Source organism: Aulostomus chinensis, chromosome 18, assembly GCF_037954235.1.
Source record: "Aulostomus chinensis isolate RoL2024-O1b breed Wild chromosome 18, RoL_Achi_v1.0, whole genome shotgun sequence".
In the NCBI taxonomy this organism is placed as follows: domain Eukaryota; kingdom Metazoa; phylum Chordata; class Actinopteri; order Syngnathiformes; family Aulostomidae; genus Aulostomus; species Aulostomus chinensis.
This window is the reverse complement of record NC_141337.1, coordinates 22,724,348-22,740,296: the sequence shown is the minus strand read 5'-3', so window position 1 is coordinate 22,740,296 and position 15,949 is coordinate 22,724,348. Positions and strand designations below refer to the sequence as shown.

Genomic DNA, 15,949 nt, shown 5'->3' with positions numbered 1-15,949 from the left:
AAGATGGAACATTCATTTTTAGTGTTTCTTTCCAGGTTCTGAGGGTGGCCTTGAACCTACTCCTACCACTGTCCCTGGATTCCAGGCACCTGCTGGCTGCACCCTCACACTCCACCCACACGCTATTTCTCTCCAACCAATGGAGATATGTGATACATACATACATATTTATATATATATATATATATATATATATATATATATATATATATATATGTATGTATGTATCACATATCTCCATTGGTCAACGGACTGCTCAAGTTTAGCGTACATACACAACAAATGTATATGTGCTGTTGTTTAAGTTTCTGAAGTGCACCATTATTACTTTCAATCTGTAATAATTGTGACGGCTTGTGATAGTTGTATCAGGCTTTGAGTTGTGATCTTAATTGCCCCTCGGGGATAAATAAAGTTATCTGAAATCTGAAAATCTGAAATATATATATATATATATATATATATATATATATATATATATATATATATATATATATATATGTATATATATATGTATATATATGTGTATATATATATGTATATATACTATATATGTATACATATATACATACATATATAAATACATATATATGTAGGACAGTCCTGATCATGAAGAACCCCCAGAACAGACCCATCCCATCCAACTACTGACCAATAACCTGCCTCTCCATAACATAGAAGCTCTTGTCAGGCATCATAGCGACTAAGATAAGTAAGAATGTGGGTAAATACATGAACAGGGCTCAGGAAGGAATTGGCACTAACACCCGAGGAGCCAAGCACCAACTACTGGTTGACAGAGCAGCTTCCCAACAGAGCAGACGGACCAGCCTGTGCCCCGCCTGGATTGATTACAAGAAAGCCTGCAACTCAAAGCTACACACACGGATACTAGAATGTCTGGAACTCAACAACATCAACAGTAAACTGAGAGCCTTTGTCAGAAACTTGATGGGGTAGTGAAAGACGACTCTAGAGGCCGACTCAATGCCAACAGCCCAAGTTGACATCAAGTGCAGCATAAACCAAGGAGATGAACTGTCACCACAACTGTTCTGCATAGGCCTGAACCCTCAGATCATCACAGAGTGTTTACAGTGACTGATTCCAAAAGGGGGCAACAATCAGCCTCCTGCTCTACATGGATGACATTAAGCTGTATGCCAGGAATCTACAGCAATGACATACGGATGTCATTCAGATTGGACAAATGTGGCCAGATGGTATCAAGGAGTGGCGGGATGATCAGAACTGAAGGGGTCGACCTAGCAGAAGGAAATATAGGTGACATCCAGAGCAGCTACAAGTACTTTGGACTCCCACAGGCTGATGGAAATCATGAGGTGGCAGCAGGAAAGTCAACTACTACCAAATACCTCAAGAGAGTAAGTACTGAGAAGTCAGCTGAACGGTAAGAACAAGGTCAGAGCCATCAACATGTACGCACCGCCTGTCATCAGATACCCCACTGGGATCATAAGCTGGCTAAAGGAGGAGATAGAAGCCACAGACGCCAAGACCAGGAAGCTCTTCACCATGCATGCACCCTAAGTCGAGCATCCTGTGGCTTTACCCTGAGCGGAAAGAGGGAGGACGAGGACTCGTGAGCATCAGAGCCACTATCCAGGATGAAACATTGAAAATCCAAGAGTACATCAAGAAGATGGCCCCTCGGGACGAGCTGCTCAGTGGATGCCTCAGACAGCTGAAACCTGTTGAGAGTGAGGAGGTAGAGGAACTGACATGGTTGGACAAGCCCCTACACAGAAGGTACAACTATCAGATTGAGAAAGTGGCTGATATCAAGATGACCTACCAATGGCTGGAACATGCTGGACTGACAGAGAGCATGGAGGCACTCATCATGGCAGCACAAGAGCCATAGAGGCCAAGGTCTACCACACCAGATCAGGTGCAGGCTGTGTAAAGATGCTCCTGAGACAGTCCAACACATAGTAGCAAGGTGTAAGATGCTAGCGTAAGATGCTACATGGAGAGGCACAACCAAGTGGTGGGGACAGTGTACAGAAACATCTGTACCTAGTATGGACTAGAAGGACCCAAATCCCAATGGGACACACCACCAAAAGTGGTTGAGAAGAACAGGGCTAAGGTGCTGTGGTGCAGACTGACACACAGCTCCTGGTGAACCAACCGGACATCGTAGTGGTGGACAAACAGCAGAAGAAGACAGTGGTGATAGATGTGGTGATACCAGCTGACGCCAACCTCAAGAAGAAGGAACACAAGAAGGTTGAGAAGTACCAGGGGTTAGAGGAACATTTAGTATGGTTGAGGAAGGTCAAGGCTGATGTGAGGACCTGAGCAAACATGTATATGTCCAATCACCCTCGTAGGGCGGTTTTGTGTCCTCCTCTCGCTAAACTGATTATTTGCCATGATTATTTACTGCATTGTTGTGGACCCCCCCCCCCCCCCCCGGAAGGAATAATAAGAATTATAACAGCAAAAAGGAAATTTGCATTAAAACCATGCATATGTTGTCGCTGGACTTCTTACAGTTAACTTGACAGGTATTTCAAGAGCTGGAAAGTGTTTTGTTGTACATTCTATTTCCTGTCGCAGTGAAATAATTGATCTTTTCATAGATTTAATTTAGTGTGTGAGAACAAATATCAAGCGTTAGCGTTAGTTCTGTCAGGCCGTGGTAGTCAAGCGCTATTGGCTTTCCGTCTATCAATCAAACTGATCAATCAGCTGATCTACAGCTGCCCTGCATCAGCTGAGCAAATCCCTTGCTTCTGATTGGCCCCTCTCAACTTAAATATCACCCGGCCTCAACTCCCGCTCTGCTAGCTCTGGCTATGCCGCTCTGCCCGCTGTCATCGCTGCTATCCGCTGCTGCCTGCTATCTGCTGCTATCTACTGCAGCCTGCTGCTGCTGCTGCTATCTGCTGCTATCTACTGCAGCCTGCTGATGCTGCTGCTATCTGCTGCTATCTACTGCAGCCTGCTGCTGCTGCTGCTATCTGCTGCTATCTACTGCAGCCTGCTGATGCTGCTGCTATCTGCTGCTATCTACTGCAGCCTGCTGCTATCTGCTGCTATCTGCTGCAGCCTGCTGCTGCTATCTGCTGCTATCTACTGCAGCCTGCTGCTGCTATCTGCTGCTATCTACTGCAGCCTGCTGCTATCTACTGCAGCCTGCTGCTATCTGCTGCTATCTACTGCAGCCTGCTGCTATCTACTGCAGCCTGCTGCTGCTGCTGCTATCTACTGCAGCCTGCTGCTGCTGCTGCTATCTACTGCAGCCTGCTGCTGCTGCTGCTATCTACTGCAGCCTGCTGCTATCTACTGCATCCTGCTGCTATCTACTGCAGCCTGCTGCTGCTGCTGCTGCTATTTGCTGTACAGTTGCTCCTGCTCGCAACTTGCTACCCTCCACCTCCCCAGCTCCACCTTGTCGTGTATACATGGCATAGTTCGTTCTATGTCTGGTCCCCTGTTTCATGGTGCTCATGAAAAATCATCAGGGGACTCCTCTGAACAGAGCCATACTGCCAATTGTACTATAATAAACAAATCAAGCTCGTTATCGTCTCTGTGTTTCTTGACGTGAATGGACCTGACAGAACTATGAAAACGTCACCAGCGACAAAACTATAAAATCTGTTGTTCCACTAAACTTGAGGAGCTATCATTTCATGACATGTTTCATTAGGATAATTGAGAATGGGGGGGGGGGGGGCGGGGGTGGTGGTACTGAACACATGATCTTTTACACACAACAAGCTGGCAAAGAAGGAATATGAGTACACTGGTCACAGCCTCTGCTGTGTTGCTGTCCGTGGTGCTGAAGCAGAGAGGCAGCATCAGAGCACGTTCACCATCACCATCACCATCATCATCTTCATCACGTCACGCCTGTCAATCAGTACAGGATTACAAAGACATTCACAAGGTGTTCGTGATTCCAACTCAAGCCTTCAGCCGCGGCTCGACTCATGGTGTCCCGCGTTTGTCGATCTGCCACGTGAGCGCATGGCACGGCAGACTCAGATGGGCGGGGTGGGGGTGGGGATCCTGTTCGGCGCACGCGAGCTAATCGTGTCACGTATGACGGTGACATCGTAGATTGTCTCGAGAAACAGACGGCGCACTCCCCGTTTCCCGGTTTTCTGTTCTCTCGTGAAGTTGTAGTTTTCACTCATGGTCACATGACAGTGACGTGTGGCATCACTTTGACAACCCGTACAGGGTCATAGAGCATTTTTAGAAGTTCCTTAGAGTTCCTTTTGGTGAGAGAACTGTTAGAAACATGAACCTGATCACGTGATCCCCTTAGCCAGCATGCATTGGTTGGCCAGTGCACGGAGAGAAATATTTTTTATTAACTAATGACGACAAAGGGAAACTCAGGACATTCATTGAGGTTATTTGAAAGCGGGAAAATAAAAAAAAAACGTTAGAAATTCTTATTGTCCCATAAATAGTCGATTTAATTCACTTTTATTTATTTAGTCTGCCTCTCTTTGGGGCTGGAAGCTCGAATCATTTGAGCCTTCATTTCAGACAACACCGATTTGTAATAAAAATCTGATCATTACAAATTTCAGTAAGTGTTAACAGTAGGAATTACATATTCTGGACGGAGCAAGGAATTCAGACATGTCTTGTTATTACTGCCACGGCTGCAAATAAGAACAACACCTACAATACAAATGAAGCCATTATAATGCCAGAGATCTAATTAGGAATTCTTTATAATCTTGAAAAATATCCAAGGCTTGTTTTGTTTTCCTATATTTTATGGTTGAATAGAGAGTGAAGGCTCTGCTCTGCACTGCTATCTGAGGTGGCATGATCCTTCCGCTTCAATCAGCCAATCAGAGTGAGGTGCGCTGCAGCTTATAAACCCTTCTGCTGGCGAGCCCCTCCGCTCCCTGTCCCCGCTGTCCTATGAATCTCCGAGCAGAACTGCATCGCTGATCGACCACAACCGTGAAGATGGCGGCCCGGGTAAGATGCTTGATTTAGTGTCCAAATACTGAAACCTGGCCTCGATTCTGTCGGCTACATGAGGGGGAAGTACTCAGGGCGCAAAATGTCTGGCGAGGGTTGTCTCCTTCCAAATCGCTTCTGCGCCTGAATGTCGCCGCAGCTGCAGAATTTGCTTCTTTATTTCACACGATATTCATAAATCTGGCATGTGTCAGGAAGGATCACTTACGCCAGCGTTGCATAATCGCCCCAGACCCCCCATCAACCTGTTCCCCTCTGCCTTCCCGCGGAGGAGAACTGGTTAATCCAGGGCGCTGCTTGCCCTTGAGCAGACGCGGCTGCGTAAAAAGCGACCGCTGTTAAGCTTCAATGAGCCGTGCATCCAAGATAGCAGTATGGAGGGTTTGGACGACACAGCCTTTAGACCTGCAGGGTCAGTGTAGAACCGCTGCTCCTGCCTTAATTCTGCAGTGGTGTTGTGTGGAGCAGCAGAGGAAGCGTGTATATCGTCTCCAGACGACGATGATGTCAGGTATCCAGTGCCCGCCTGCTCTCATCATGAACCCTGCTGCAGACGGAACATTTGCGTTGTAAGATCAGCAGCGAGGGTTCACTTTGGTTTCCCTCCATACAGAGTCGGAACTCTACATCTGGCTCCATCGCAGCAGCTTGAGGGAGGACAGAATAAAGGGGCCTGGCAAAGGGCAGGGCAGGCTACTGCAGCCCAGGCATTAATATTCCAGGTTCAGAGTGTTTTGCAGCAGATGCAGTTAACTGGTCCCAGACCAGATGCTTTTTTATGCTAATGATCTCAGTTTCTGATCCTCACAAATGTTAAAATGGTTTTGTTGTTGTTGCCTATTTTGAGCGGGATAGTGGGCTCCTGCAAGGCTTTCTAGCAGCCCTACTTTTTCAGCTGTATGACAGTTTGTGCATTAAATGTTGTGCCAATGTCGGTGACATTGCAGTTTTAATTTCTCTGAAAGGTCTCATATAGAAGTTATTCAGCAAGAAAAAAGAAGAAAAACGCACTTGTAAAACTGCCTTCCGATCCCACCTTGTACCCAGCTGTCACTGCTCAGCATTCATTTATTTGAGGGTTTTTGAATCCAGGAGACTGTTGGGGACCCCGTGGATTGTCTGCAGGCACTCTGCATGATGCAAGGTGCTAGCAGCTGTAGCATTACACAGCAAGATTGTCTCATTGAATTATGTCATTAAGAACACGGTCACTCCTGCACTAGTGAGTCTTTATTATTACATTATACATTTGTACAGGATCAGATGGTGCTGGACAGGAAGAACAACATCCATGAGTTCATGACTTCTAACAGTTAGCATTTAGATGCTGCAGCTGCTTGCATAATTCATTTTAAATTAGATTTTATAGCTAAAAGCTCACCGTGTGAACCTCTTCCCTCTGAGCTCAGCAGATTTGTAATGTAAAGTTAAGATTAAAAGTACAAATCTGCGATATGAAGCTGAGCGAGTGAGACGTTGCACTGCAGAACCCAGACAGGCAACTGCAGCAGTTGTGTGTCCATGCAGTCTAAACACTGCTGTCTGAACAACCCCACGACCAGCTGACGTTGATGGGCTGCAGCACCCAGGGGGGCTCGGTCAGTGCCACCTTTTGATGGCCACACATTTTCGTTGCTCATTTAGTAAATTATTAATTTGTGTGGTACTTCTTTGAGGACTGTGGGGCTATGAAGTTTGACCAGAATCTATGAAATTGATTTGATATATCACAGTGTAAGACATTTCCAGTAAATTCAATGAATAAGTTGTGTATAGAACATATAACAGCCATATGTCTGGTACGGCTGCTCTCATTCTCATTTCTTAGTTACGCAAGATACCGCAGATAAAACTGTGATGTTGGATGCAGAATAGCGGTTCTTTACATGTACATGAGGCTCAGACTGCATTCTACGGGAGAGAAGAGGGAATATTTTAAGTTCGTGTGCACCATTCTGTGTGCATACGAGTGAGAGAGGAGCTGTGATGGTACATTGTCTGTTTTAGTCATCCAGCATGAGTCAAAAGTGTCCGCTGGCATGTTGTCAGCCCCCAGCCACTGATGACACACACACTCCCTCTCACACACACACACACACACACACACACACACACACACACACACACACACACACACACACACACACACACACACACACACACACACACACACACACACAAACACTCTCACTGATCTAGCCCTCACACTCACTTGGGCATGTGCTGGGTTACCACAGAGTGACACCAGGTCAAGGTCAAAGCCAGGTCTTTTAGGATGGGAAATGAATGATTCAGAAGGTTGTAATTATGGCGGCTGAGGATGAGTAGAACAGGAAGGAGTGCAGGAGTCAACGAAATGAACGTGGCAATTTATTTCCTTCGTTGTGAATTTTGTCAGTGGACGACGTGTGTATATTGGAGTTATCACTCACAGTGATGATGACGCTGTACCACCGACAGGAGGAAGCCAGACTCCAGTTTTGTGTATCAGCACAGACCACTGAGCATTTAGCACTACTGTCCAAGGAAAGGCTAACTATCACACAGGCCAAGCAGTCCTACTCATCGAAAAGTTTTCCTGCCCACAGAATCGGAAGAATCCACAAGACCAGCGGGTCCATCGTCCCTCCCTGTGTGCCGTAAAAACCTCAGCAGTTCTTCCTTTTTCTAAAATTGTTAATTTTAGAATATTCTGTGTTATAGCAAAGCAAAAAAAACACAACACCTCTAAAGTGCTCCCAAACACTCCCAGCTGGGTGTTTTTTGTGAGTGTCTGGCATCTTCAGCAGGGGAAATAACGCTTTGGTGGACAGAAGCCTAGAGATTCCACTGTTCACACTGTGGTACAGAGTGAAGAATTTATGGTAGATAATTCAGAGTATTCTTAGAGATCAAACCTGACAGGAGGAGGAACATTTACAAATGAATGTGCTCACTTCAGCGCTGATATTTCAGAGCCATGGTGGACCACGGATTGATGAGTCAGGCAGACAGGTTCGACCCAACAGCCTCTCTGCTCCTGCTCACTCTCAGGCGAACCGGGGGGTGCTTGAGGGTGATGTTGATGAGGCCCATTGTGTTGGTTCTCAATGACAGCATGGAAACTTTTGCATGCGCAAGTTAGATGATGACATCATAATTTATGAGGATAGAACTGACAAGATGTGGTTATTAGATGAGAGGACGGGTCACAAATTATTCTCATCTCCTAAGAATATTTGTGTTACTTTGTGTTACATTGTGTTGGATGAAAAGTGCCAGACTGAATGACTGATTGGGCAGCACGGTGGTGCAGTGGTCAGCACTGTCACCTCACAGCAACAAGGTTCTGGGTTCGAGTCCCAGCCCGGGCACGGGATCTTTCTGTGTGGAGTCTCCGTGTTCTCCCTCTGCCTGCGTGGGTTCTCTCCGGTACTCTGGGTATCCAAGTGTACCAAATATGTGTCCACCTGTTCCTGTCCTCACAACAATCTTGCTCACTTCAGCCCGGGTCGGGTTGGTACGGCTCGGTACAGGTGTGTTTTCTTTAACACTGGTTACCAGGTCAGCGTGGGTGACTCACCAGCTGAGAGTTCCCCGGTGTAATTTGTGTTTAACACAACAACAATGGACGACATGGAGGCAGCGTTATGCCTGTGGCTCAGTCAGTGGCTTTCACTTAAGCGAAAAGTAAAGGATGACAGACAGGCAAGGCTTCAAGAGGCAAAACAGAACACCCAAGAAAAGAATAAAAGACTTTACCAAGCGATGACCAGTATTCCACCGAGGCCAAGATGATATGAAGTAGACTACGTGACGTAAGCGGGTAGGTTACCCTATCAGTGCCCCGCTATGTGTTTACGTCACATTTTAGTCGCTGCTCAGCTCGCTTGGAACCCCAGCGGAGGAGGGACCAACATGGTAACAGTTAGTACTGTGTTGGGGCCAGTGGAAACGACCCGAGCCAAAGTTAGCCAGTAGAAACGAGCCCTCAGTAGAATCTAGGTATTTGTAGTCTGTCCATCTAATGTGGTCCAGTTCCGGTCCAGGAGTGAGTGACTGGATTCAGAGGTATGATTGTGGATAGGATCGCTAGGATAGGATTGCTATCAAGCTGTTATTCAAGGTCTCTTCTGTAGAATAAATTAGCAAGATGAGAAAAAAACAACATTTTTCTTTTGCTTCCTCACCAAACACTCAGGCATGGAAACAGCAGCAGAACATTAGCAGAACATTCTCTGAGGTCTCCTGATCCACAGAGTCCCAGGCCATGCAGACAGACCTGTTTCAGTGTTCTTGATTTAATTTGGATTTATCATTTCAGGCCCTAGGCCCAGACTTCCAGAACCCATAGGGCCTCTGAAATTCAATTGGTATCTTCAATTATCAAAAGAATGATATGTGAGTGATTATTTTATATGGAAGATTTACAGAATTTGTTTCAGCAAACCCTTTTTAAACAGCTGTCAATGTCTCCATTTGTTAATTAAATCAAAGGCCCTTATTAGCATGATTAAAATGGCCAGTAAATCCGACACAGCACTCAAGCAGTCGGGTTCATGGATTCACATCAGTCCCCCACAGCCAAGAACCAGACATAAACACCACCCTAGTCAAAAAAAAAGAGCTCTTACTTTGTCAAGTGATGTTGGGAAAACACTATCTCATTAACCACCTAAAGCAGGTGATGGCCCACCATCCGTTTGCCAAATGTACGCATGAATATTTCATAGCATTCATAACTATACAGTCGGGAAAGCTGTCATCAGGGGACAGACAGGAGGAGCTGAGTGCACAACCTCCTTTAACTGACTCTCGATGCAGAAGCTAAAAGGATCGTTTCAGGTGGAAGCTGAAATGGTAAATAGTATAGATTATTTCTTTCAAGTACCCCCAGGCCAGGCCAGGCTGTCTCCTTAGATACAGCGTACACACAGACACAGAGTAGTTGTACACCTTTTTAGTGTTTATGATCACTCAGATGGACCACACAAAAACCTCCTGTCACTGCCACTGACAAACGTTTCCAACAACAATGGGACGCTGCTGCCGTTGTTAGTATGGAGCCTTTGATTTGAGAGAGGTAAACAAAAGACATCTCAGCTCGGGCAGACAAATGTAAGTTCTGCTAGATGAAGTGACGTTTGACTGTCAACAGGTTTAAACATGTAGAAATAAAATGGAGAGCCACAGTGGATTTCATTGGATGCTATGTTAGAATTACGCAATGCTTGTTTGTATTTTTGACACTTTGATTACAGGAACTCCAGCCAGGCTCTGGTCAGGCCTGATACACCAGATACCAGTCTCTCTTTCTTACTCTGTAGAAAATGTGATTTAGAACCACTCTGTTCAGGTTTAACCTGCAGCACTGCCAGGGGAGGTGTGCACGCTCGCTAAAACTTGCTAACTCAAGCAAGGAGGCTAAAACCCAGGGGCACGCCAACCAGAGTGCCTCTCACAAGGACATCATCCGATTTCCTTCCTTAACCCTTCATATTTACCACAGCATTTAGAGGGCACTTTTCACCTCAGATAGAAGACAGTCCAAAAGGCTTCTTGGATTAGGAGTAACTCATGTAAATGTGAAGATGTTTTTGATAGTAATTCATGGCTGAGGTTATTTGGAGTGTAAACTTCTCAAATCTATGGCAGGACAAACGGTTAAAACTAAAATCCAGAAAAAGCCTCCTGGTTGAAGTCACTGGAGGTTATAAAATGGGGAGTTTTACATAAGAAAAATAATAAAATATGAAATTTCAATTGGTCTTTGAAATAAACCTTGGTTGGGTAACTACCATAGGAAGTTGTAAAATAGTTTGAAGATTCCTAAAATAACCAAACCATTTAAGATCCTGTGTCCACACAGGTTTGTTTTCCTGGCTGAGAAGCAGTGACAGGGTGCTGGAGAGGGCACGGCGGTGACCAGCATTTCATAAAGAAGCACAGCCCCTTTTGTTTGATAACCAGTTCTACGATTGCTATAATACAGAGAATCACAATATTTGCTAAGTTCATGGCTCGTCAAATTCATCTGCTACTCAGGTACAGAGATGTGCGCTCATTCAGTTCATTTCCATCAGTCTTTACCGTCCCCAGAAGGCAGCTCTGGTGCAGCTTCAACAAAAACACTGAACGGAAAGACACACACACACACACACACACAACAGCATGACTGAAGGACAGTGGCAGCAAGTGAATAATAAAAAAGTAAAAGTAGACGTGCAATTATAAAAACATCCCTTGAAAAGAAGCACGAAGTATAGAGGCAGTAAAGCGCATCAATAAAAGAAGGCGTAGCTTAATGGTGATCAACAGCACCTTTCTCAGGAATGACCCTCTAGGTGGTGCTAAAATGAGCGAGCTGGCGTCTTTGCTCGGTTTCCCATCCGTTGCCCCTCCGCATCTTTGTGTGATGTCATTGATTTATTGCAAGACAATGTTTCTTGCTGCAGTTTGGGCAGTAACTCACCTGCACTGCAGACTGTAGCTTGTGATCCAGACCCAGTCCTTTATTCAGTCCTGCACGTTTTTGCTAATTTGTTGGAAATGTGGTATTCAGCAGCCCAACTACACTCAAGCTGTTTCCCATTCTTCTTTCTCTAGAAGTTCGACAGTTGGGACCCCATAAATGCTGCTTGCTCCTTGGATTTTCTTTCCTTCTCACTGTGAACATCATCCAGATGCTGCGTGCCCTCATACTTTCAAAGAAAGAGCTTAAGAGCAGCAGTGTGCCGGTGTCCCCATCGGCCTGACAGCTGCAGTGTGAACAGCGCGTGTGTACATCACACTGTCTGACTCAATACTCACCATCAACGCTAAGAAGGCTCCCTCACCAACTGGCGTTTCTTTTTCTTTTATGATTGATTCTCCCATGAGCTGAACATGTACAGTACGGCGTGAACAAGCTTTGCCTGGTCATTACAAAACACAGGCAGTGACCACACCGGTGCATTTCTGAAAAGGTCAAAGACTTTCTCCTAGAAGCGATCAGAGCGGCCGCATCAACAAGGTGGAGCGTTCTGGAAGACACCCTGGCCGCAGCACTTTCAGGCAGAGCGCAGCCTAATTACCCTACTCTCCATTGGGAACAGTTTTTTAAAAATGCGCTTAGAAAATGTGGACACGGCCCCTGTTGTTGTGTTGAACTCTGTCCTGCTTGCTAGTTAAGATCGCACAACAAGGATGGAACAATCGCTTTTCTACCAGGGTAAGTCTTATTGATTTCAGTGAGACATAAAGAGATCACGCTGTAGATGGGCTTTTTAAATGGTAAACAGAGTCAGGTGACGGTTGAAGGTCAGGGAGGAGCAGCGTGGGGCAGTGAGGCTCCTGGACAGACTGCTGACCTTATGTCTACGAGCTGAGGCAGTTTCAGCAGACCATCTGGCGAGCGTAAACCCTTGGATTAGAGAGCAGCCTCAAGACTAAATCGTGTAAACACAGGTGCCGTACGTGGAGCAGCAAAACTGGACTGGCCCTGGTCTCACTATACTGCCTGGCTTCACCTCTCGGCATTAAAACAAACTTTTTCTTGGCGTTTGGACAGGACAAGTAGGAGGAGATGTAGGTGATATTCTTGAGAGAGACTGATGTACAAGCTCAAAAGAAAAACTACCCTCCTTCAGAAACTCAGAATTATGGAAGTTCAGTGCCATTGAATCTGTTCACTAACCGAAAGAACACGGTGGAACACGGAGCAGCGTGTTGATAACATCCTCTCTGTGACACGCCGTCTATCTTGTACTCTCTCAGGGACACACGAGGCGTTATCAAAAAACAACAAGGAACAAAGTAACAAGGGAGGTGTTCTCGGACGTGTTTTAGATGTTCTTCTATCTTGTAATGTCAGCTTTAGTGCTGTAGTCAACCAAAGAAAACTTCAATTCATTGAACATTGAGGTTTAACCTCTGCAATGACAGTACAATACTAATGCTTTTACACCTACGTACGCTTACTACAAAAAGGCAAGTCCATGTTACAAAGAACGCTCATGAAAGAAATCCGTTTCGGCTAACTGACAGGAGGGAGCAGCTGGTTTAAGTTCTCTCCTTTGCTGCTGTAGGAGCTCGAGCTCGCTCGCTCACTCTGATGATCATGGAGGAGGGGGGCAGACACACAGTTTTCATTTTGGCGTGTTAATAGGACGCACACTTCACCATCACGCAGAACTCGTGTGACCAGGAGATGGTGGACAAAGTAGAAATATAGACTTTCCTCACAGGGGCTTTGATGCCAAAACTTGTATTGGCTTTTTTACTGGTGAAGGTCCGACTGCAGGGATGAGTGCAGCTCACTGCAGCTCCTCTGACTACCATCAGAGAAGCCGTGACACAGCCTATCCTGAACCGTTGAACCAAACATTTCAACACATTTTGTTTCTCTGGAGTACCGACATGACATGGTCGGTGTATAAAAACACCTGCCTCTCAGCACCAAACCCTGTCAGCGTGTGCCAGCTCCCAGCAGAAACAACAGATTCAACCTGGAGGGAACTTTTCTCCTGATGAACACAGCCTTCGCTCAGCCAGTCAGGTTTGGGTTGAATGAGAGTGTAACGACCAATTAAGTCACGTTCAGGACTCCAGCCCTGGTCAGGCCGTAGAATATGACCCCCCTCTAGTTTGTGTGCAAACACCAGATTATTTTCCCAGTGCAGTTCAAAATGAGCGGTCAGGTAGCCAAACTGTATCAACATGACCCAACTCACTAAGCTGCAGTCTCCCTAGCTTGAATGGCTATTTTTACCCAGCATTTATGCTCATAGGGCGGCACGGTGGTGCAGTGGTCAGCACTGTCGCCTCACAGCAAGAAGGTTCCGGGTTCAGTTCCTGGCTGCAGCGCGGGGTCTTTCTGTGTGAGTCTCCATGTTCTCCCTGTTCCTGCTGGGTTCTCTCTGGTACTCCAGCTTCCTCCACAGTCCAAAGACATCAAGAGGGGACCAGGTTAATCCAGACTCTAAATTGACCGTAGGTGTGACTGTGAGTGTGAATGGTGTACCCCGCCTCACACCTGAAGACTGCTGAGATAAGCAATGGATGGATGGATTATGCTCATAGAATCATATGACTTTGTTTTGTTTGCAAGAAAAAATAATACCCTTTCCTGTGAGTCTGAAACAGAACGCTGTCCTTTCAAGCCACGCATGCTCTGATTTCAGCTGTTTGTCATATTCAGTAAACAGCCATCAACGGTTTATTTGTGTGTTAACAGAACATGTCAGAACTACAGTGTGTGAAACTAATATTCATCTGTAGTAATAAAGGTGAAAGTATTAAATCGTGGTGCCATCAGGGCAGACAGCGCTTACATGTGATTCGCTTCACCGTAACTGTGTTTTCAGCCCGTAGTTGAAGCATTCGCTTCAGCTGAACCGCTGACAGAAGACTCCTCACGCGCAAATTTAGATCCCCCAGGAACACTGAGGAGATTCCCTGTGCTTCCAGGACAACCTGGTTGATTTGATTGTGTCAGCGTCAATACAGGAGAGGAGCTTTTGCTCCAACTCCGGGGGAGGGGCAAGACTGCTCCCCAGCGCTGACTCCAATTGTCCTTGTTCACTCAGCAGCCATTTCTCCAGAGCCTGTGGTAACACCCACTCCCAATTTCAGAGGCAACAAATGGCATCATTGAAGTTTGAGGCAGTTAGAACAAGGCGTTTGACAAACATATCCCTTCCACCCCCCCACATCACAACCACTACCTACAGCTTGCTGCACCAGCAGCAACATGCATTTGCTCTCCCTCTCCAGCTTTCTGTCACTCCGTCTCTTTCCTCTGCTCTTTCCTTTCCTGCCCACACATCCACACATGAACAGATCTTACTGGAAGCATGCAGCCATATAACAAATCCCCTTCTTAACCGTTCATCTAGACTGTGAATGTCTCAAAATATCATCTGGTTTGCGATGAGCTCTCCGGTATAAATCAGCGTCAAATACATTCTCAGTCATTCTGGAAATGTATAACCTGCACGTTTGCTGAGACCTGAAATGAACGTGTTGTGAGTTTGTTTTTAGCTCAAATCAAAGAGTCTGTGGATTACTGAGCACACGGCTGGATAAAGAAGATGTGGATGATACGCTTGAGGGTTTGATCATCGATGTCGCTGTTGTTGGCTCTCAGTCGCCATTAGCTTCAAGCTAGACAGCCTCTTTCTCCTTGCACAAAGAAATACGGCAGACGAGGAAAACAATGGCTTCATTGGCTCAAAACACCTATTTGTGAGTTTAGCTGGAACACTGTGTTGGAGGGTGTTCCTTGTTTCATTCTGGCTGGTGGCTCTCGCCCCCCCATTTGAGTAAAGTCAGCTGGGCTCCTCATCACCCTGCAGCCCTCCCTGTTGGCTGCGTCACTATAGAGGCAGTAACAGGCGCGGACCTGGGGGGCGACCTGGTCAGTTATGGAATGAGAAGGCTGTTAGCCAGTTGAGCAGCAGCTCCAGCAAGCACACTCAGGCTTCGCACATGGGATCTCTCCTCGTCTCACGCTTGTGGATGGTTTTTACTGTCAGTGAAACCGGTCAGGTTTACTCGCTGTATACAAGGACACCAGTCACTTGTTAATCAGCTGATTTGAAATATTTATTTGGACATGAATGTAAACTTCTGCTTGCTGGAATTCTTCTTGAACATTGATGCATTGAAGCACCAGTGTGTTGGTCAATTCTTTTCCGTTCTCATTTAATTTTTAGGGCCTGAGCCCGGCTCGACACACTCGTTTTTTCTACATTTTATTTGCTGATTTTATCATTTCAGTTTTTTTAATTTTGTTCAGACACAACTGGATATATCTGTTCAATCTGACAGCGGAGCGCCGTCACAGGGGCGAGTCTTAAAACCTGGAGACAAGTTACATTGTTGAATGTTCAGGCCCCTCGTCTCCAAGTCAATGGGTTTTTTGGTCAAATGTCTGAAATAAGACACTAAGGTTCACTATAATTGAGATATTTTTATGTTCAACAACAAAAAAATTATAAACATACAC

The 15,949-nt window shown here is 45.8% G+C and overlaps 1 protein-coding gene and 1 pseudogene across 3 annotated transcripts in view; both read left to right on the top strand.

Annotated features, from left to right (window-relative positions):
- The first annotated feature begins 1,190 nt into the window (after positions 1-1,190).
- Positions 1,191-1,885, top strand: LOC147245770 (uncharacterized; annotated as a pseudogene).
- Positions 1,886-4,842: 2,957 nt separating this feature from the next.
- LOC147245768 (vesicle-fusing ATPase) overlaps positions 4,843-15,949 on the top strand; it is a 55,543-nt gene continuing 44,436 nt past the window's right edge. For 2 of the 3 annotated variants that reach the window (XM_086185638.1, XM_086185637.1), the window contains exon 1: positions 4,861-4,980. In XM_086185638.1, coding sequence (XP_086041764.1) covers positions 4,969-4,980 — 12 coding nt within the window. In that variant the 5' untranslated portion in view covers positions 4,861-4,968. Of the gene's footprint in view, positions 4,981-15,949 lie in introns of all 3 variants that reach the window. The other variant, XM_086185639.1, reaches the window with a different exon arrangement.